Genomic DNA, 20,335 nt, shown 5'->3' with positions numbered 1-20,335 from the left:
TCTGATAAGTTTACTGGATTTTCTCGTATAAAAGGTACCCTTGAAAGGTTATTGACATGTAATGAATCAGTTTCTTTAGTGAATTTTTGATGAGTCAGTTAATCGTCTGGTTGTGAAGACCGCGAACACCAATCAGCTTCTTGGCCTATTCATCTTTTGTCTATGGCTGATTTCAGCAACTAAACCAAACAACCTAAGAACTTGCCCCGTAAATGTTTGGCACGGTAGAAAGTGATAGATTAAAAGAGAACTGCCTTGGTGTATGGAGCAGAGAATTAACCGCCAAGACATCACGGAAGTGTTCACCGGTACTCTATGATTATCAACTAAGGAGGAGTTTTACAGTTTTCACACCGAGGAGGGAAAGACAAAACAAGGGAACATTTTCTTCAAATATTTTGTTGTCTTTCCTCGTCTACTTTTAACCGGGTCTAATATCTTTCATAAGCGCCTGATCAACTACCACTACAACCATGAAAACATACTTGAGAATTCCATTAACTTCCAACAAAGCCTGTTAGCTATCATCAAAATCATGGAAATACCCTTAAAAATTCCAGAAGCTTCCACTGAACCCCGTTAAACTGGATAATACCCCGTTATACTGGATAATACCAGGCAAACACCCTTCAGAACATATGTAAATTTCACTAGAGCATATAAAAAGTAGCAGACACGAGGGAGTGCTCTCTTAGAATTATAAGCAGGCTAAATACGCACTCATAAATTCTCATCACTTGAAAAATCCCTATTGCAGTCAAACCAGCAGTTCAGCATGCCAGCAGAAACAGGAAAACGACGCACTTCCATCCATGTGCCCCCACACAGGTTTTATCAACGCGCAAGGTCTTCACTACCCAAACACACACACAGAGAGAGAGAGAGAGAGAGAGAGAGAGAGAGTACAGTCACAGACTGGATGTGATATAATTAGGAACAGGATCACATTCCTATTCTTCTTCCTTCCACCGTTCATTCTTAACGACTTAATTAACTTACCTAATCTTACCTAACCTTTACTCGTCTTCCTTTACCCATTCCTTATCCACTTTTTGCTTTTTAATCGCATCTTAGTTCCCCTCTCCCAAATCGCCACTAAACCCTCCCCTAGTCATCGCTCCAACAGCCACGCATCCCCACGCCCCGCAACATTCTGCACTCGGGGCTGAAAGGAAAGTCACCGAGCGTATTGCAGGAAAATTTTGCGAGACTTCAGCAAGTCAGCGGGATTCCCATGTGCTCTCTCTCTCTCTCTCTCTCTCTCTCTCTCTCTCTCTCTCTCTCTCTCTCTCTCTCTCTCTCTCTCTCATTTACCAGTCAGACCGGTGTCTTGGATCAGTGAGGTGGTCTCGGTGGTCGTGGCAACATCACACCAGCCTCCTCTACTCCGTCCCTTCTTTCTGTCCTCCCAGGCAGGTACAGTAAATGCTTCTATCTCTACTCTCACCTACACTACTGCTTGTTCCGCCGCTTCTGGTTCTTACCGGAGTGAGCGCCTGTTGAGGAAAGTGGAGTTTGTGCAAAAGCTAGGAGACTCATCACAGACGATTCTTTCTTCCAGATTATTTCTGCGTATATTGCCAGGTCCCGCCTGCAGCATGAGAGCCTTCCTGCCTCTATCGGTGTTGCTCCTGCTGGTGGTGGGCCTCGCCATGACCAAGAAGTCAGTAGGTAAGGCACGCGCAGTTCACCCTCAGGATCCAAGGAAGGTTCTGTAGATCTTAGTTAACCTTATGACTGCTCTGGCTTCAATTCAAAGTTTTAAATGGTCTGGTGCAGGTTCAGGGTATGAATTCAAAAGACACTACATACATCTACAGGAGTGGAGGAGTTATGTATAGGTTTTTCTAGCGGGTGTCGTCTTATTTCTGCTCTGTGAAAGTGCTGCACTCATCAGCAGTCAACGGGTTAAGAGAGAGAGAGAGAGAGAGAGAGAGATAGAGAGAGAGAGAATGCACAAGAAGGGAAGAGGTCTTTATGGGACAGGACGTGGAAATTCTGTTGATAGAATGGTAAGGTGGACTGCAGCCGTGTCTCGTGTCAGAATCTCGAATGTCTCATCGCAGGCCACGTGATTATCTCGTAGCAGTCGCGAGATGATTAATCACGCATTCTTAAACGCTTTGTTATCTTTTAAGGTCTACTCTCAAAGTCTATAGAGATAATTAATTGCGTTTTCATGGGGGATGTTATCTATTGAATAAGCTGAATCCTTGTTAGACTATTCTTAGAGTCATGGAAACACACTTGAAGGTCCTGGTAACTTCCATTAGACTTAGCCAGTAGCCTGTTCAAAGCAGTCAAGGTGAGATGATGAAACGTTTGAGAACATACGGTCCTTTGCATTCTGGTGTGCACGAAACCTGAGAGGAGGAGGAGGAGGGAGTGTGTAGGGGAGAGAAGGATGTGACTTGCGAGGAAAAGAATGCTCGTTACCAAAGGAATGAATGACTGCTGCTTGGCGCCCCCTCCAGTCCTCTACAGATGTCACACATCTCACTCGTCACAACTGCACACCAAGGTTCTTAAGATGCCCCTTACGATAAATGGAACCGACTAATGTTTTATTTTTCCTTACTTAAATCCACGGAAGTTTTATCGAAGCTGGTAGTGCTGTGTTAAGCCTTCTTTTGTTTTTTCCAGGGAGCCGTTCAGACATCCCCCGAGTTCTCTTTCGTCCCTTTGCAGGTGGAAGATCCGCCGAGTGGCCCAGCACGGTGAGGGAAGCGTCCTGTGTCAGTGATGAAGTAGAATTGAGACAGACTGATTGATTGAGTGATTGACTGACTGATTGAATAATAGACTCACTGATTGATTGAATGATTGACTGACTGATCCATTGATTGACTGGTTGACTAACTGACTAACTGATAGGTCGGTCGAAGGTTCGACACAACGACGAGGCTCTCATTAGGATTTTATTCAAAGGCGACATTGACGATTAGCCGGGATAAGTCGAGTATTCATAAGTCCATGATTCTTGTTTCTCGCACATGCTGCAGGTTCCTTGCTTTACTCGCTAGAATCATAGACAAAAGAAAAAAGTACAAAGTAAGTCTAAATAAGACCCACGCCGAAGCGTTTAGGAACACGGATTCGAGTTTACCACTGCCGAGGATTTCGTGGGGCTAATTTTGCGGGAAGACAACAAAAGGAGCAGCTTGCCACGGCAAAGAGAGAGAGAGAGAGAGAGAGAGAGAGAGAGAGAGAGAGAGAGAGAGAGAGAGAGAGAGGAAAAACACACTTACACAAAGGTCTGTTGAAAGTTGTCCAAATAACACTCATGCTGAAAAGTTTAGGTTAGGAACACGGAACACAATTTACCAGCGAGAAGGATGGCAGTGAAGTTATCTGTTAACTCTTGCAGGGTACACTCTCCGCGATTGGTAGCGGGCCGCCACCTCCCATTTACTTTGGTCCTCGCCCCCGCCCTCCTCGGCCAGGGTTTCCGCGGGGCTAATTGTGAGGAAAGACGACAAAGGGAGCAGTTTGCCGCCACGAAGTTGAGATGGAAAACAGCTTGACACCAAAAGTAACATAAGACAGTACTGCGGTGGTCATGAGTGTGTGTGTGTGTGTGTGTGGAAATATGCTGTGATTTATGGTTAAGGTAGAAGGCTGAAAACGTATTCCCATCCTGTGTGTGAACTCACCTCACGTCAATAAATCCATCCTAAGCACCTGTGTTTTCTGTCATCCTCTCTGACGCCTGGGAAGAGCCGAACCTCGCCCTCCACGCGATTCTGATAGTTATGACATGAATCTGTTGAGACGTAATTAAAACTATTTACCAAGTAGCGTGTGAAGTACACATACACACACACACACACACACACACGCTGTAGTGCAGTGGTTTGAACGCTCGGGCCTCGGCTCACAAGTCACAACTAAGGAGGCAGTATACGAGATGTCTCTGCCAGGGTTTATACGATCCCCACAGGATCATCGCAGCTCCACATCATCAAGTATTCGAGATTCACGAGCGGCAAGGCAGATGTGTAGCCCCTGTTCACCAGCAACAGGCAGGCACGGGGTGTGAGCCGAGGTGTTGTGACATCGCTGTCCCGGTGTGTGGTGTGTCAGTTTCGCCCAAAGATCGATCACTAAGAGCTCTGCTGAACTCTTTCTGGGGCTGATGGTTGTGTTGCGAGACCGACAGACGACCGTGGATGAGTAAATAATACACACGAGACATGATACATAACACACAGCAAAGCTCAGTAACTTGCATGCAGCAACAACAACAACAACAACAACAACAACATCATCATCATCATCATCAAACATATGCTGGACAGTTTCATTTCACAGGTTGGGATTTCCTCACCTTATGGCCTTCCCGGAAACGACACTTTTCGACACTTGCTTCACTTCAGATTTTTTATTTATCTTTTTTTTTTATTTTACTTTACTTACAGCTATTCATGGCGGAGGATGTAAAGATGGCAATTAATGAGTATTCCATCACACACACACACACACACACACACACACACACACATTACTCTTATTGAGCAAAGATAACATGTGTACGTTTTATATATTTTTCTTTAATCTGGCTATATTGAAGCCTTTCTTTTTTCTTACTTGTTCAGTGTAAATGTGATCAGTAATCTCCATTTTGCAAAGTGGATGTAGTCATCACGTAAGTGGTAATTTGGTTTAATTTGTATTCACATTTCAAATAAATTAACCACTGGAAAATGCTAGCTTCCCTCTAGATGTCGTCCTTACTCTATGAAAATTTCCTGCATGGAAAGTTTGAGCAACGAGATAAGGAAACTCAGGCGTGAGGCGACCCTTGCCGCGATCCTGTCGGGTTAGCTGCCCTCTCCCTCAACACGGGAGGGGATTCCCCACCTCACCTTCCTTCTCACCACCACCACCACAATGGTGACGCAATTATATGATATAAACATCAAACATAGTCCTTATTTCCTTATATATAACATTGCTTTAAAAGTCTCAGCGATCTATAAGCAGGTAACATTGCGTCTCTTTATAAATATTACACCGGTACACCGGTGAGTGTTTGTCTCTCCGCATACGAATGAAATAAGCTTCAGTAGTGAGATCTTTATTATAGTTTGGGTCACAGAGTGAAGTGGAGGCTAAAGATGTGAGGGTATCACATTGATATGAAGACTCGGTGCCCACTGCGCGACAGTCCTGGGTCTGTCATCCCAACAAGATCGGCGGCTGTGTGGCCCGCCCCTGTACGCCAGGTTCAGCCCCGGGGACGCCATGTGGGTACGCCAAAGCGTATGGGCGGCGCCGGGTCATCGGAAGGAGAGCCAAACAGCGTGCCCTGAAACGAGATGTGGAACAGTGTGGTTGGAATGCCCCAGTGCCGCGCTGCTCGGCAGGGGGGTTGGGTCAGTAGTTAGTGACCTGCCAGTAGCTGCTTCCCATAATAAATTACACAATGATCAACAATCAACTTAAGTTACGTAAGTTGTTCAGACTTTGTAAAAAAAAAAAAAAAAAAAAAAAAAAACAACTATCTCAACAGAGGTTATATTGCAATAGCTGCTGCGGCGGCCACAAGGCAGCGTCTCTTACCACGCTTGGGAAGAACGCTGGTCTGCCACCGGCGATTGCGACGGTGCTAATACCGAGATCCAAATTTGACCGGGCCACTGGAAAGCAGAGTCCCATCTTATAAGCAATGGCATTTTCGCCTGTAACCTATCGGGAGAACACCTCGTTATTCCATTTTAAGCCAAGTTGTTCGTACCAATGTTAAAGGAAAATGAAGCGTCAGGGAACTGACCCGCGAAGGCTGCGTGGGGGAGCACCACGGGAGGGAGAAGGATGTGGGGGGGAATGGGAACCGTCTTTCTCAATCATATTGTTACAAAATAAAGTTGAGGACTTCTCCCTTCCCCAGATACCCATCCGTTACCTCACAACTAGGGGCTTGATTTCCCACCTGGTGCTGCAGCACCCAGGCCGAGGCTCAGCAGCAGCAGCAGTGGTAGGAGCGGTGGAGACATCAGCTGGGACATTTTCATGGTCTGAGTGCTGCGGATGAGGGTGAAGGCTTATGCTGAAGGGAATCATGTTATCAGAACTTGTCAAGCCTAACACCTGTTATAAACACACATCAGCCAAAAATAACATCCTTTGCCTTTCTCACGCTGAGAGAATGTACATTAAACAGAAAGAGGAAATTGATCGTCCTCGCACACTAAATTGTAGCAAGCCGGCGGGGCTGCAGGACCTTTGAAATAAGGCTGCCTATAAGTCCCAAATAAAACAGATGCGTTCATCGCAAAGCGATGCATTGCATCACTCTTCCGCCAGCTCCGAACAGTCCTACATGCACGTGGCAGTACATGCAGGATACCAATAACCATGACTAAACCTGCAGATTAACACTCGTCAAATCCGAGGAATGAAACACAGCTAACCTTAATCTTGTCATAATCATGAGGCTGAAAATAACAGGCGAAGAAACAACAAGGCAGATGAGCGGCACACCAACCTTTGCTGTGGGGAACTTTCCCAGCCGAGGTGCGAGTCACTGACCACAGAGACGGATCCTGCGCCCGTAAGGATTGACCTCCTCCCGCTCACTGCTGTGTGCATCCGCCACGAAACAGAGAGAGAGAGAGAGAGAGAGAGAGAGAGAGAGAGAGAGAGAGAGAATCTACGTTTTATGGGGTACTCTACAAAACATCTGATGAAATTATTGATTCTTCCTAGTCTTAGTAAATTCCAGCAGTCTTCATGTATATGTAAGTATGCTGATAAAGGAGGCTGTCTTGAATACTGCTGTATGAAACGAGAGAGAGAGAGAGAGAGAGAGAGAGAGAGAGAGAGAGAGAGAGAGAGAGAGAGAGAGAGAGAGAGAGAGGAGGGGGGGGAATCATGAAATAGCTAAAATCAAATCAAGCCCTCAAAGCATCACTGGGCGGCTCGCACAGTTGAGGGAGACTGATGGGAGATAATGTAAAAGGGAAGTCTCGTCAGTGGCACAGCGGCGCCGGCTTTACAAGTGGAATGTTATACGGGAATAACTAGGAGAAAACATAAATTACAACACATTAAAGACAACTCTTAATATTCTGATTGAATGATTCATGTAAAAAATAAACAAATAAAAGAAAATAAATTAATAAAAATACAACTATTATATAATGATAATTTTCATTTCATGTTACTTGTTTCTTTTATCTTATATATATATATATATATATATATATATATATATATATATATATATATATATATATATATATATATATATATATATATATATATATATATATATATATATATATATATATATATTCAATTTTGAAAGTTAATAAGGCTATGACTTTCATTAACCTTCAAGATTCAATATAGGAATCTGATTATTGAATCTTTGTAGCATGTTCCTGCTTTGCTGCTATTAATGTCACAACTCAATACTGTACTTATAATTTATGTAAAGATGAAATTTAGAAGTATTTATAAAGCTGGAAGGCACCTTCAGAACAAGGGACTGCAGACATTGGTATTTGATATTCTAGAGCACTCCACCCAATAAAAAGTTGCTATACATGGTAAAATTATGTGGATGGGAATGCTTGTACCAGCACCTCAGCTTGAAGACAGGATGACACAGGCCCGTCAAGCTGCCACCACACAGCAGGTGCAGCAAGGTGAGGCAGGGTAGGCTTTGCTAAGCCAATTAGGAGATAATATGGTATATGGTTTATTTGAGAAAATATTTCATACAATAACAAATAAAATCAAGATGCATCACATATAAAATAACAAAATGTGCTTGTGGAAGACAGAGTCCTAACCTGTTGTGGGAATATACAGGATCAATGCCACAAGTGTCATAAGAAAATAAAATGATTCATATATCACTATACTAAACAATAAAAGAACTTCCAATAGCAAGGCAAGTTTGGTATACTTACAGGAATGAATAGTTCACAGTTATGAAAAATTTGACAAGCAATCAGTTTTGCATAAGATGTTTTCACGAAGGGGGAGGGACAAAACAAAGTACTGTAACAGAAGGGCAGCCGACACAAGGAGGTGTTGTTCATTAATGACAATCACTAAATATTGCATTAACATAAAATCACGCTTGCATAATAAAACCAAGAATATATTAAAATAAAAATATCTATTAAAAAAAACTAAAATATGTCCTCTATATATACATACACAGAATTACTTTGGCTACCTCGAGAAGAGGGAGGAGGGCTGATGGTGGAGAACAACACTATAAAGACTGGAGATTCATTTGTCTCTGACCCCACCAGCAAGCAATATTTCCAGCTGGCATCACTAAACATTAATAATACTGCAGCAGTATTAATGCTGAGTTCAAGAGATAGGGTTTTTCCACAATGTTTATTTTGAGGCAGATAAAAAAAAAAAAAAAAAAAAAAAGAAAGAAAGAAAGAAAGAAAGAAAAAGAGGATCTGCATTGTTCATGTTGACAAGTAGTTGGGTTTAGGAAGGGGGATAAAAACCCAGGGAGGAGTTAGGATTCTTTTAATCTCTAACGTTTCGGCTGAATAGCCATCCTCAGAGAGACTGATTTACATGAGTGAAAACACACTATTTATAACAACATACAAAATTTTCTCATTTGACATTCGTACAGAGTATTGCCATCCTGGCGTGTACCTCACCTAATTTTATTTTCCTAGTCAGGTGGCATTATCCGCCTACATGACGAGCCTTTACTGGGGATTTTCCTTGTACCTGACCTGAGGGCCAATCTGGCAGAATTACCCGCCCACCTGATTAAACCTTCTCTGTGGTTAATGACTTCCCTAGTTGTTATGAGGGCTGCCTCTATAGCTTTTCTCATTCTTTTCTTCAATCCAACTTTAATTTCTTTAGCCTCTTCCCATTTTGGTAGGTGTTTACATTTTTCTATGTGCAATACAAGGGAGTTTGATGTGTTGTGTTTTTATTTTAAAACATCTCTCCTATGCTCTGTTATTCTTGTTTTAAGTCCCCTGCCTGTTTCTTCTATGTATTGCTTTGTACAACCTTTGCATGGTATGCTGTACACTACGCTGTTATTATTAACAGACCAGTCTTTTTAGTCCTCGTTAGCTCATTATTAAAAAGACCGGACTTGTTAATAATAACAGCGTAGTGTACAGCATACCATGCAAAGGCTGTACAAAGCAATACATAGGAGAAACAGGCAGGGGACTTAAAACAAGAATAACAGAGCATAGGAGAGATGTTTTAAAACACAACACATCAAACTCCCTTGTATTGCACATAGAAAAATGTAAACACCTACCAAAATGGGAAAAAGGCTAAAGAAATTAAAGTTGGATTGAAGAAAAGAATGAGAAAAGCTATAGAGGCAGCCCTCATAACAACTAGGGAAGTCATTAACCACAGAGAAGGTTTAATCAGGTGGGCGGGTAATTCCGCCAGATTGGCCCTCAGGTCAGGTACAAGGAAAATCCCCAGTAAAGGCTCGTCACGTAGGCGGATAATGCCACCTGACTAGAAAAATAAAATTAGGTGAGGTACACGCCAGGATGGCAATACTCTGTATGAATGTCAAATGAGAAAATTTTGTATGTTGTTATAAATAGTGTGTTTTCACTCATGTAAGTCAGTCTCTCTGAGGATGGCTATTCAGCCGAAACGTTAGAGATTAAAAGAATCCTAACTCCTCCCTGGGTTTTTATATCCCTTCCTAAACCCAAAAAGAGGATCTCTTTACTTCCTACACCTCTCAGCTACTCCAACCCACAACTCTTAATCTCTTCATAACTTTCCCCATCCCACCAGCAAGTCAGTAAGTGCATTTATTCAAATAACCTGCCTTTTCATCTGGTGGCAAAATATTACCTAGTCATACTTCATCATACAAAACATCTCACATTTTCCAGCACATCACTATTCAGCAGTCACACCAATGCACAACCAGCCTGTACTGATACACACAACTCTCAACCAGGCAACCTAGCACAGGCACACATGTCTCGCCTCACAGCCCACACCACAATAAAGCCTGCTCTCTCACCACCTGTGCGTTACGTGGGACCAGCTGGCAGAGGCTCCTGGAAACAGCGAGGGCGCTTGATGTCTGGATCCAGGTACAGAACACCACATACTGCGGCGAAGCCCAGGATGATGAACAGCAGCTTGAGCAGTCTGTTCTCACCACTGTTCATCTCATGAGGCAGGACCTGTGAGAGGCCATGAAGTCAAACTTCCTTCTTTGCAACAGAAATTTGTTTGGTCAACTTTTAATGTGGTGCTATTAAGGGAAAGTGACATCATATAAAAGCATAAGAAGTTGTAGAAAACATTAGACCACTTCTGATGTCTTGTAGTAAGGGTTCTATGTTATGAACCAAGCACATGACACACTACACCACCAAGTAGTTAATAACATCAAACAAAGAATTTGAAACCTTAAATATATCATAAGGAATCACATTATATAAAAATTCTTAATAATTCACCCACATTCCCACGCACCCAGACTCAACACCCTCAACCCATGTGCACGACACAAAGCAGCAACACCTCATGGCTCACAGGGAGGGACTCACCTCAAAGAATGTGACATAAAGGAAGGTGCCACAAGCAATGCCCTGAAGTGTGCCTGAAACAGCTGCTGTGGTGAAGGTGGCCTGCATCTCTGTGATTCCCATCCCCAGACCCAGACCAAGTGGGGCAGTGATGCAGAAGAACATGTTGCCCATCAGCATCTGGAGGAAGTGAGAAAGAGCCATCACCACATGAGGGGATTCATACATCTCTATGCTGAAGATGACAAACCTTAACCTTATTTTAATATCAGATCATCATTCAGGTAACACTTTACCTCAGGCAAGCTCATACCTGTGTGACCGACAGCTTTGACTGGACCATGTTCAGTCCCAGAGAGAAGGCAATGATTCCCTTGTGGAAAATGACCACAAGAAACAGACTGACCACATCGTCAATGCTCCCCTGCAGCCCCACTGCCAGTCCCTCAAACACCTACCAACACACAAAACAAAGTATTTAACTTCACTCACTCCTGACTGTCTGAGTAATATAACAGTATTAACATGTCTGACCAAAGTTGGAATCTATCAAGTATCACAACACCCTAATATAATACTCTACACCTGTCCCTGTAACACTCTCAACAGTATCTCTAACTGATAGGTATTAACAGTCTAAAACATAAAGCACCTTCACCAAAATCAACAAATTCAAAATATTACCGAGTGAAGTGACAGTGCAAACAGCAGAAGGAGGGAGCGCAGGGAGGAGTGGGAGGCAATGTCATGGTGGACAGAGTGGTCAAAAATGTTGTGGCTGTGACCCCCCGCATGCTCTGGGCCACAGTGGTCCGCAGCAGTGTTGTAGCCCTGGCTTGCCCCACTCAGGGACCCAGTCTCACTCCTGAGTGATGCAGTGAACACCAAAGTCAGCAAAGAAAGAAGCACACTATGTTTCATGAACAGTCCTCTAGAATAATAACTTAAAGACATCCTGAAATGTCCCCTTGTCTCAAGTTTCATACTTTTCTTCACATTAACATGGCAACATGAAGCTGATAAAAATTTCATTGGTAGCATGCAATCCATTTGTCCACAAAATCACCCATGCCTAATGTTAGCCAACCAACCACTGGCACAAGATGTGTGTGTGGCACTGAATTCCATCCGTCCTCCACCACTTTTTACTTTACACTTGCCTGATGGAGGCCGTCAGGTCCGGCTGATCTGTGATGCCACTCAGATTGTGTTGTTGCACAAGTGTGCGCCGCTGCTCCTCTGGCTCACTCAGCAGTGCCTGAGCCTCAGGCGGCCTGAGGGAACAGACAGAATAAAAAACACTCACTCAACAATCAGGCACAACTCAATACTAAGACCCAAGTGTGGAAATGTTTGGTGCATAAATACATCAATTCATGTGCCTTAAACTGTGTTATAGTGAAATTCTTCTTCAGGCTCATATCTACCAAGTGAAAAATATATCTTCCTAAAATGGGCAAAATTTAAAGGCTGGGAGTTTTGAAAAAGGATCGATCCCCTAAAGGTGACTGGATTAGAGGTAATAATAATTTAAGTAAAGAGCATAACTGACCGGTTAAGAAGGCTCTGTTCCTTATAATCAAGGACAATCTGTTCCATGGTGAGGACAAGCAGGAAGCCAAACACCACAATGAACTCGGCGACAGGGTAAGACTGGGTGGCAAAGTTCTGATCCATCAGGAGGTCCAGTTGTTGCTGCACATCAGGGAAAAGGTCCAGGATGCAGGTGCCCATGAAGACTCCACCAGCAGAGCAAGACATGAAACTCAGCAGCACCTGGTACCTGGAGACAAGCCAGAGTACAAGCCTCAGCACAGCTGGGTACTAACGACACAAAGTGCATTAGGTTTGGGATGCCTGCTGTCACAGAAGTCAGCATTTCAGGGTAAATGGCAATACAAGGGTGAACATCACTAGCTTTTTGGGTTGCTATTTGTGCCATAGCATGAATTTAGAAATACTGTGTCATCTTTCTGAGAAAAGCATTGTATTAAATACACACTACATATTTCTTGAATTCTATCACTATATCTGGGATATGTTCCTTTAAAGAACATCCCATTAAACATTAAATAATTTATACACACCACGCTTCAATAAAAATTTGCATTATATGATGATTCTGCTCCAAGAAAAACTGTCTTAGCTTGGCCTGACTTTGATATTTCAAGTAAAGGTGGAGTGACAGGACAATCAAGCTACACCAAAATCTAGTTAGAGGATGGTCTAACAGGTACTGTGTTGGACCTGTGTTTACCCCAAGTGTCCTGCCAGGGATTAATCCGCAGCAATGACCTCTCATGGCCAGTCTACTCTACCTTTAGCTCAGTTTCTCAATGTTTCAATGAAGTTCCAAAAGCAGCATGACAAAGGACACACCTGGTGACTACAAAGACCACACCTGAACATACACTCCTGCCTGTGCAAGACCTATCACACCTGCTGGGCCACACACTCACCTGGACCTCCGGCCAGAGTCGTGGGTCTCCCTGATGTGTCGTACAAACAAGATGGGGAGCATGGAGCACACGAAAGTGATAAAGAACATCACCACAAGGACAATGCCCTTGATGGTGATGATGTTCCACATGGTGTCGATGGAGGTGGAACAAGCACAGAAGATTAGAGCAGCTCACACAGCACAGTGGTAAAAGAGGTGGTGGTGGTGGTTAGCATACAGCTTGTCTCAGTCACACAGACACATCACAGACTGTCTTGCTTTTTCTGAAACATCAGTACATAACATAAAACATGGTCATGTGTGGGCTCCATCAAGCCACAACACTTATTTCATCAGGGAAAGCAGAAAACTAGTAAATTCACACACACTGAAGCAAAACTTTCAACAGATATAAAATTTAAAAGATATTATATAAGTTGAATTTTAAGCAAAAACACAAATATGTATGATGAGTCAACAACACTAATGACACACTATTCAGAAGCATCTTACCACAGAGCAAACCCTTGACCATGTACTGAGATGAGTCAGATACATCTGATGTGTGTGCAGCCACAGTGTACAACTTACTGAACACAGGTGCAGAGGGGAGGGCACCCTGACACCCTGTACTCTATACACACACACACACACACACACACACACACAATGACTGGTGGCTGCATTATCATAAATCAATAAGCCTTACTGATGACCTTTATTATCTCTGATTACAATTTAGTGATCTGGTAACACTACAAATTTTTCTCACATTTCAAGCAAGAAATAAACCTAAAGTCAAGCCATATGAATGTACACGTGCATTTACAAAGATACAAGAGATAACTTACTTTTCTTCTGTAACCATGACAGTTTCACAAATTTTAATAACCTTAATTTTCACCACTGCATTCTAATAAATGATATACTGACTGTGCCAGGACACTGATAACTCTGCACAGATGTGATAGCCTTCATGTGTGCAAAGATAAATACTTCAGTTACAAACTATCACATGAACAATATAAAAGAAATAAGGCAATGAAAGCAACTGAAAATCTGAAGACCAACAAGGCAACAAAGGTGGACAAGATTATGGCTGAGATGTTAAACAGAAGGAACTATGAGTGAATGGTTGCACAAAATGTGGGATGGCATGAGAAAAAAAAGAGGAAGACTAGAAAAGGCAATCATCATCTCAGTCTATATAAACAAAGGCAATCTCTTCAATATGTCTTCATAATCATTTTAAAGAATCTACTTTCCCCCTTGCCATTCAATTTGGTCTTACAGCAATCATCAAACAGCAAAACAGGTAATGCAATCAGACCATTGAACTGCCTTTCAAAACATGGAAATTAACCCTCTTACTGATAAGATCTGTCTACAACTTTCCATTTCACAAAAAAACAATTTCACACACATGCAATGTATTAATTATCTTATCTCAATAAACGTCAGAGAGGAAGTATCTCATTTTGGATGCTGCAATGACACACTTTTACAGGCTGATAACACTGATACAATTATCACCATTATCATAATTTTGAAAGACTCCCCAAACGCTTGCATGTGTTGGCCCTATTCACCTACAAGGGGCTCACCATGTCACAGTCACCGGCAGCCTCCCTGCACAGCCTGGGATCTCTCAGGTCCTTCAGGATCACTTCAGTCCAAATTTTCTAGGGTCTATAATTTTGTGATATGAATACTGAATATAAAAACACTAATAAAACCAGGATAGCCTTCTTAATCATTAATCTTAATAATCAATTTTTATCATAATCTTTTGGCAATGGCAGAGCATTTAATGACTACATATCCTATGTAATGATTGTTATTTTCTATACCACAGAAGGCATGGTAAAGAGTAAGAAGGAACAACAAGGAAGGCTGTCTACTTGTCAGCACTCACCAATGTAGGGAGATGGTAAATCAAAATGTACACTGAGTTATCCTCCCCTTGAACTACAAAGGCAGGCATAACAAGCAAAGGAAATCTAGTTAAATACAGAACACAACATCAATCCAGAATATAAGTCATGAAAGCAACAAAGTGAGATCACAGGATGTGGCACTGTGGTGATGACTCAGAAGATTTGAGTCATACACAGGAGGCCCTACACTACACATGAGAAATACTTCAAATGTCAAGTTTTAAGCTGTTCTATCTATATATCAAGATATTGAGGGCTATGAAAGCACCTATGGTGCTGCTAAACAAAAAGGTGACAAGACAGTTCACACCAACCAAAATCCACCCAGGCCTTGGTGATCACCTTGGCCTGATCAATTATGTGTCGGACCTGCAACTCCATGAGTGTCCTGACCATGATTCAGTCCCTGGCAAAAGTCTCTTACAGCCAAATTTTCTGTTTCAAATGAATCTCTTAGTGTTTCCATAATGCTCCCAGACAGGGCATCACATTATGTCCTACAGGTTCATCTTAGTGATTCTGCTTCTTGAGGGCAAGTATTCACCAAATAAATGATAGCAGTATTATCACACTTCTTTTCTGTTATCATAAAACTATATTCAGTGCTCGTGTACAGAAAAACAGTCAAGAGGACCCAGTGTCCATTATGCTGACTTGCTACCAGATGAGCCATCATCAAAACCTAAGTGAATCTGGCTGTCTGGGAGTCTCCAATCACAGGTTCCATCCCTGGCTGCTCCTATTCATGATTATCACACAAAACAAATGATCATTCTTCAAAACACAAGTAACTAGCTACATTGTAGAGCAGGATATCCATACAGCATGGCTCTCTTGCTAAGGCCTGATTGTTCCCAAGGCAGTCTGTGAATGGTTGAGGTTACACCTTTCTTAGCTCTCTACAAAGCCAGAAACCTAAGGTGAATATACAAGGTGTGTCAGAAAAGTTCCAGGACTGATGTCACAAAAGATTTACTTTGAATCCAAACTACAAACTACAAGTTTTCCCCTTCAAAGTAATCCCTCTGGAGTATATAATTGTGCTCTCAGCTCTCTGCAGCCACTCAACTTTTTTTTCACATGTTTTTATATGCATAACCTTTGTTTCAGGTTGTCAAGCAATGAGCACAGAGAAACGAACAAACTTGAAGTTTCTGGTCCAGTTGGGGAAAACTTTGTCAGAAGCATTGGGATTGCTGCAGCAAGTGTACGGAGATGAGACGATGTCACGCTCACATGTTTTTTGAGTGGTGCAAGAAGTTTAAAGGGGGATGCGAGGATGTGGAAGATCCCAGGAATGAAAGGCCTTCAATGACCAGAACCGAGCTTGAGCACATCAAGCAGGTGCCTAGCGATCATCGGCTGATTGTTTGACTGATCACAAATGAGCTGGGCATGAATCGGGAAAATTTCTGGAAAATTATCACTGAAGATTTGGACATGTGGAAAGTATGCACAAAGATGGTGCTGAAACTGTTAAAGAATGACCAGATGGATCAATGCATGCAAGTGTGTCAGGACGTCCTCAAGCATCTTGAAACTGAACCAGGCTTACTAGGGAGAGTCATCACTAGTGATGAGTCATGGATCTTCGAGTATGAACCAGAGACCAAACGCCAAAGCCTTCATTGGAAGAGCCTGACGTCACCAAGACTGAAGAAAGCAAGACAGTTGAAGTCCAAAGTCAAAGTCACGTCGATCGCATTCTTCGACGTGAGGGGTACTGTCCACTGTGAGTTCTTATCACGGGGCCAGACGATCAACTAGCAAGTCTTCAGAGAGATACTGTGGCCTTTGCTTCGTTCAGTGTGTGAAAAGAGGCAAGAGTTGTGGCAGGACATCTCATGACATCTCACTCCCTCCCTCCTCGGGTCACTACTGGAGTGGTGCCATGCAGCATGAAATGATAAATTTTTGTGTTCAATTGACAGTCAAGTCCTTACAGGAAACATTGCAAATGACATTCTTTTATATTTTTTTATGTGTTAGTGATGAAAATGTACTGTTCAATCCAGAGGGAAGAATGGTGGTGATGCTGAGGCATCCCTCACTGAAATGGTTAGGAGCTTGCCAGTGCTGAGGGAAAGTTCATTTTTCAAATTTTAAGAAACTAGGACTGGTTATATTCAATATACCTAAACTAAAAACTCCAAAGCAAAAATAAAATTATTCAGCATACCTAACCTAAAATTTAACCATGCAGGGCCAAACCTCAACTTAATTAACCCTGCAGGGATCTAACCTAACCATGTGGGGCCCTACCTTAACCTAACCTAATCATATGGGGTGTAATCATAATGTAACCTAACTTAACCTTTCACCTGCTTCACAAGTTGAATTAATGTCAGTATGTCATTAGCATCACTGGGAAACATTCCATCACTTCTAAACAAGTCTGTGTGTTTGCCAGGCAGGCTAGTATCAATGTCAGGAGGTCGAGGGTTGATGGTTGACAGAAAAACACTTGTGTGATACCCACGTAGTGTTCAGTGAGTCTCAGGGGAAGAGAGAGAGAGAGAGAGAGAGAGAGAGAGAGAGAGAGAGAGAGAGAGAGAGACATTGCCTTGATGAGGGTCTTTCCCTCATTAGTCACTGTTATATCTCCCAACCATTAATATCTTAGAAAACAGAAAACTACCACAGTGGTTGGTTAGGATGGGCACAGCAACAGAAAGCTTCAAAAACCAGGACAAGTTGTCATTGACAGCGCCTGGCGACCCCTCAGCTACAATAATACACACTCCAACTGCCGGTTTGGGTGATAGGAATGTAACACCCTAGGGACCGTGGAGATCCACTTTAGCTGTGTCCACAGAGAGTGGAATTACACAAAATCAAAATAACAAGAGCATGAAAGGGCGAGACCTTAATAATCCTTGATGTGCCTCCCTTAATTTTTCCTTCCTTAACTCTTGGCTGTGTCTGTGCCTGGCGGTGTTTCGTCTCTCTCTCCTTCCCTCAGCTACAGTCACCAGATACATAATTACCTTGATGATCTTTGCATATGTTGCCTTCAATCTCTCCTTCCTTTACTCCTACGTGTCTGTCTAGTTCTTCCTTTCCTCCTGGGTACGTCTCTCTCGTCTCTCCTCTCTTGTTTCAGCCACACAGACGAGACACCACAGCCTCACGTGACTCCCTGGCCCCTCCTCCTCTATTTCACGTCACTCTCACAGACAAGCAAGGCCTTTTCCACATTCACACGCTACACTTATCACGTGACCAGCAGCAGAGGACAATGGTGATGAATTTGGTTTACTTTGTTTACCTTTGTGAATCAGGTGACGGAAGCGGGGAGGAGGGAGGAGAAGGGAGGCGTCGCTTAGGAGGGGCGAGGGAGGGGACAGGGAGGAACTGTCTTTATCCATGTACTGTTCTGTCTCTCTCTCTCTCTCTCTCTCTCTCTCTCTCTCTCTCTCTTATTACCAACAAGAGATAACATTCAGTAGGGTGTTTCCTTTTCGTTCATCTAATAATGCAGAGGTCTTGTTACAATGTCACTAGGATAATGAAAATGTTTACCTTCCGCTAGTCTAATAATATAACACTAGAACATTAAAAAACTTGTTAAACTATAATGCTACCTCGGTATACGTCCTTAATCAGTTCCAGATCCTTGGACTTGTACCAGACAGGACGTATACCAAACAAATTTTTCCCATAAATAAAGAGAAAATGATTACTCCTTTCTCATGGGAAAAAAAATCCTATTGTTATTGCCATATTATACGTATATTGATGGGGTTGTATAAAATAACTTCAACACTGATTAATACTAAAATACATGGTAAATACAAAAGCAATTAGATTAATTAACCTCATTTTACCTTAATGAGAAGAGTCGAATGCCTACTAGGATGGTACTGAGAAGGGAAGAGATGTTATTGTTTAGAAAGGAGAGTCATTAACTTTCCTAGAATGGGGAGTTTTCAGAACTAAACCGCTAGATGTCGTTGCTGCTCATCTAACTTTAGGAAAGAGAGCTAAAATATTGTTGTAGTAAATCCCAGGTGCTTAAAGATGCATAGAACATTGATCATCATGATACTATTGAAATGATGTATCGACTTTTCAATATCCGGTATGGATAATATTGAGAGAATGCAGTCAAACTGATTTTTTTTTTAGTGTGTGTATGATTATCGAGTAAACTGCTAGCATTATCTTAAATAAAGCATATTACAAGTATAAAACTATTGATTTGGACAATGAAAAAAAAAATCACACTATACTATATAGTATGACACAACCTACTCAGTAATATCGTGATATATGGCTCTAATTTTTTTTTTTCGGGGGGGGGGGGGTGATTTCAGCATCCCTCTCACGAAGCGAGCAGCAAGGCAAAGTAATCGAGAACCAAAACAAACATCTCTTAGGGGATCCTACTTTTTCTGTAGCGTCCAGTACCGTAATCCATTGCTTAACGGTGTAGTGGAGATGGGCACCGCAGCAACATTCAGCTTCTTGTCCAACAACGTGTTTTTTTAAGTTCAACCAGCGCGGCTGAGTCACGTGTGTGTTTTGGTTAGAGATACAACATTACTATCGCCAGGACACTCGAGTTGCCAATTTTTTTTTTTTTTTTTTTTTTACTAAAATTGCCGTTTCCATAAACTAGGAAGGAGATCTATGTAATTTGGACTTTTGACTGTCACAGACATGTTGCCTTTATGTTTACTGTCGTCTAGATTAAGACGTTTCCAATCAAGAGTGTATTCATTTGGAAATCTTAAGATGACCAAATAAATCTAAATGCCGATTCACTAGAAAATCACCTTATATACATTTGTTCATGAAAAGAGTTTGATTTTACTTGTGTTACTACTTAGAAAGGATTACGTAGAAAAATATATTATGTAAGCCCATTGCATCTTCATGTAAATAGAATAACACTATAGGTATATCTGATATTGCTTGTGTGAGAGAAGAGTTTGTGTCTGTGGTGACCGTGACTCATTTTGACCCATATAAGTTCTAGCACGCAAGTCGCATTCCAAATAAAGGTCGTATGCCAAACATTTTTTTTTTTTTTTTGCGTCCAAACAGGATGCGTACCAATTTGGACTTATTCTAAAGCGGACGTATGCCGAGGTACCACTGTATCACCAAATCATTGTGGTAGTTCAAGATTCTTTTGGAAATCATGTTATTGAGGAGAAGGAGGAGGAGGAAGGAAAACTTTTTTTTGTGTGTGTGTGTTTTTAGAGGGGAAAAATCGTTTCTATGTGTGTGTGTGTGTGTGTGTGTGTGTGTGTGTCTTTCATTGTAAACTGGAGTTGCAAAGTGATGGAGCCACCTCGTGCCTTTTTGCCACTCAGCCTTCCACCTCTTTTGGTCCTTGGTGGATTAACTGGCCCCATCACTTTGAAGCTCGAGTTTACCTCTTTGCCCTCGGATATGTTATTACTCATGCTACCTACTTCACTGTT

At 42.1% G+C, this 20,335-nt stretch overlaps 2 protein-coding genes across 10 annotated transcripts; both read right to left on the bottom strand.

The window, feature by feature from the left end:
• Window positions 1-5,061: 5,061 nt before the first annotated feature.
• On the bottom strand, window positions 5,062-6,838 carry LOC135090754 (uncharacterized). Of its 5 annotated transcripts, none has more exons than XR_010262104.1 (4): window positions 6,488-6,635; window positions 5,906-6,024; window positions 5,563-5,639; window positions 5,062-5,308 (listed from the first exon to the last, which is right to left on the bottom strand). XR_010262104.1 is itself a non-coding variant. In XM_063987807.1 (4 exons), exons 1-4 carry the CDS (start codon window positions 6,589-6,591, stop codon window positions 5,179-5,181), a joined length of 504 nt encoding a protein of 167 aa, XP_063843877.1. In that variant the 5' UTR covers window positions 6,592-6,787; the 3' UTR covers window positions 5,062-5,178. The 5 variants fall into 5 exon arrangements, 4 of the variants coding, with proteins under 4 accessions (XP_063843877.1, XP_063843875.1, XP_063843876.1 ...); XM_063987807.1 differs by having other exon boundaries at window positions 5,563-5,688; window positions 5,906-6,049; window positions 6,488-6,787; XM_063987805.1 differs by having other exon boundaries at window positions 5,933-6,024.
• A 2,910-nt stretch (window positions 6,839-9,748) lies between these two features.
• On the bottom strand, window positions 9,749-19,447 carry LOC135090745 (zinc transporter ZIP1-like). Of its 5 annotated transcripts, none has more exons than XM_063987780.1 (8): window positions 19,293-19,447; window positions 12,986-13,250; window positions 12,079-12,309; window positions 11,687-11,800; window positions 11,211-11,391; window positions 10,840-10,980; window positions 10,548-10,706; window positions 9,749-10,178 (listed from the first exon to the last, which is right to left on the bottom strand). In XM_063987780.1, exons 2-8 carry the CDS (start codon window positions 13,114-13,116, stop codon window positions 10,023-10,025), a joined length of 1,113 nt encoding a protein of 370 aa, XP_063843850.1. In that variant the 5' UTR covers window positions 13,117-13,250; window positions 19,293-19,447; the 3' UTR covers window positions 9,749-10,022. The 5 variants fall into 5 exon arrangements, with proteins under 5 accessions (XP_063843850.1, XP_063843853.1, XP_063843851.1 ...); XM_063987783.1 differs by lacking the exon at window positions 19,293-19,447 and adding an exon at window positions 18,731-18,754; XM_063987781.1 differs by lacking the exon at window positions 19,293-19,447 and adding an exon at window positions 18,172-18,310.
• Window positions 19,448-20,335: the final 888 nt, after the last annotated feature.

Source organism: Scylla paramamosain, chromosome 36 (genome assembly GCF_035594125.1).
Source record: "Scylla paramamosain isolate STU-SP2022 chromosome 36, ASM3559412v1, whole genome shotgun sequence".
Lineage (NCBI taxonomy): Eukaryota > Metazoa > Arthropoda > Malacostraca > Decapoda > Portunidae > Scylla > Scylla paramamosain.
The sequence above is the reverse complement of the archived record's forward strand: the minus strand, read 5'-3'. Positions and strand labels throughout refer to the sequence as shown.

Excerpts from the sequence above, each read along its gene's own strand:
- LOC135090745 (XM_063987780.1), bottom strand. The coding sequence starts at position 13,116 with ATGTGGAACATCATCACCATCAAGGGCATTGTCCTTGTGGTGATGTTC. Across the intron at positions 11,392-11,686 it reads GACCTGACGGCCTCCATCAG|GAGTGAGACTGGGTCCCTGA; the intron begins GCAAGTGTAAAG and ends TGCATCACTCAG. Across the intron at positions 10,981-11,210 it reads TTGCACTGTCACTTCACTCG|GTGTTTGAGGGACTGGCAGT; the intron begins GTAATATTTTGA and ends GTGTGTTGGTAG.
- LOC135090754 (XM_063987807.1), bottom strand. The coding sequence starts at position 6,591 with ATGCACACAGCAGTGAGCGGGAGGAGGTCAATCCTTACGGGCGCAGGA. Across the intron at positions 6,050-6,487 it reads GAAAGTTCCCCACAGCAAAG|CATAAGCCTTCACCCTCATC; the intron begins GTTGGTGTGCCG and ends GATTCCCTTCAG. Across the intron at positions 5,689-5,905 it reads ATCAAGCCCCTAGTTGTGAG|GTTACAGGCGAAAATGCCAT; the intron begins GTAACGGATGGG and ends TTCTCCCGATAG.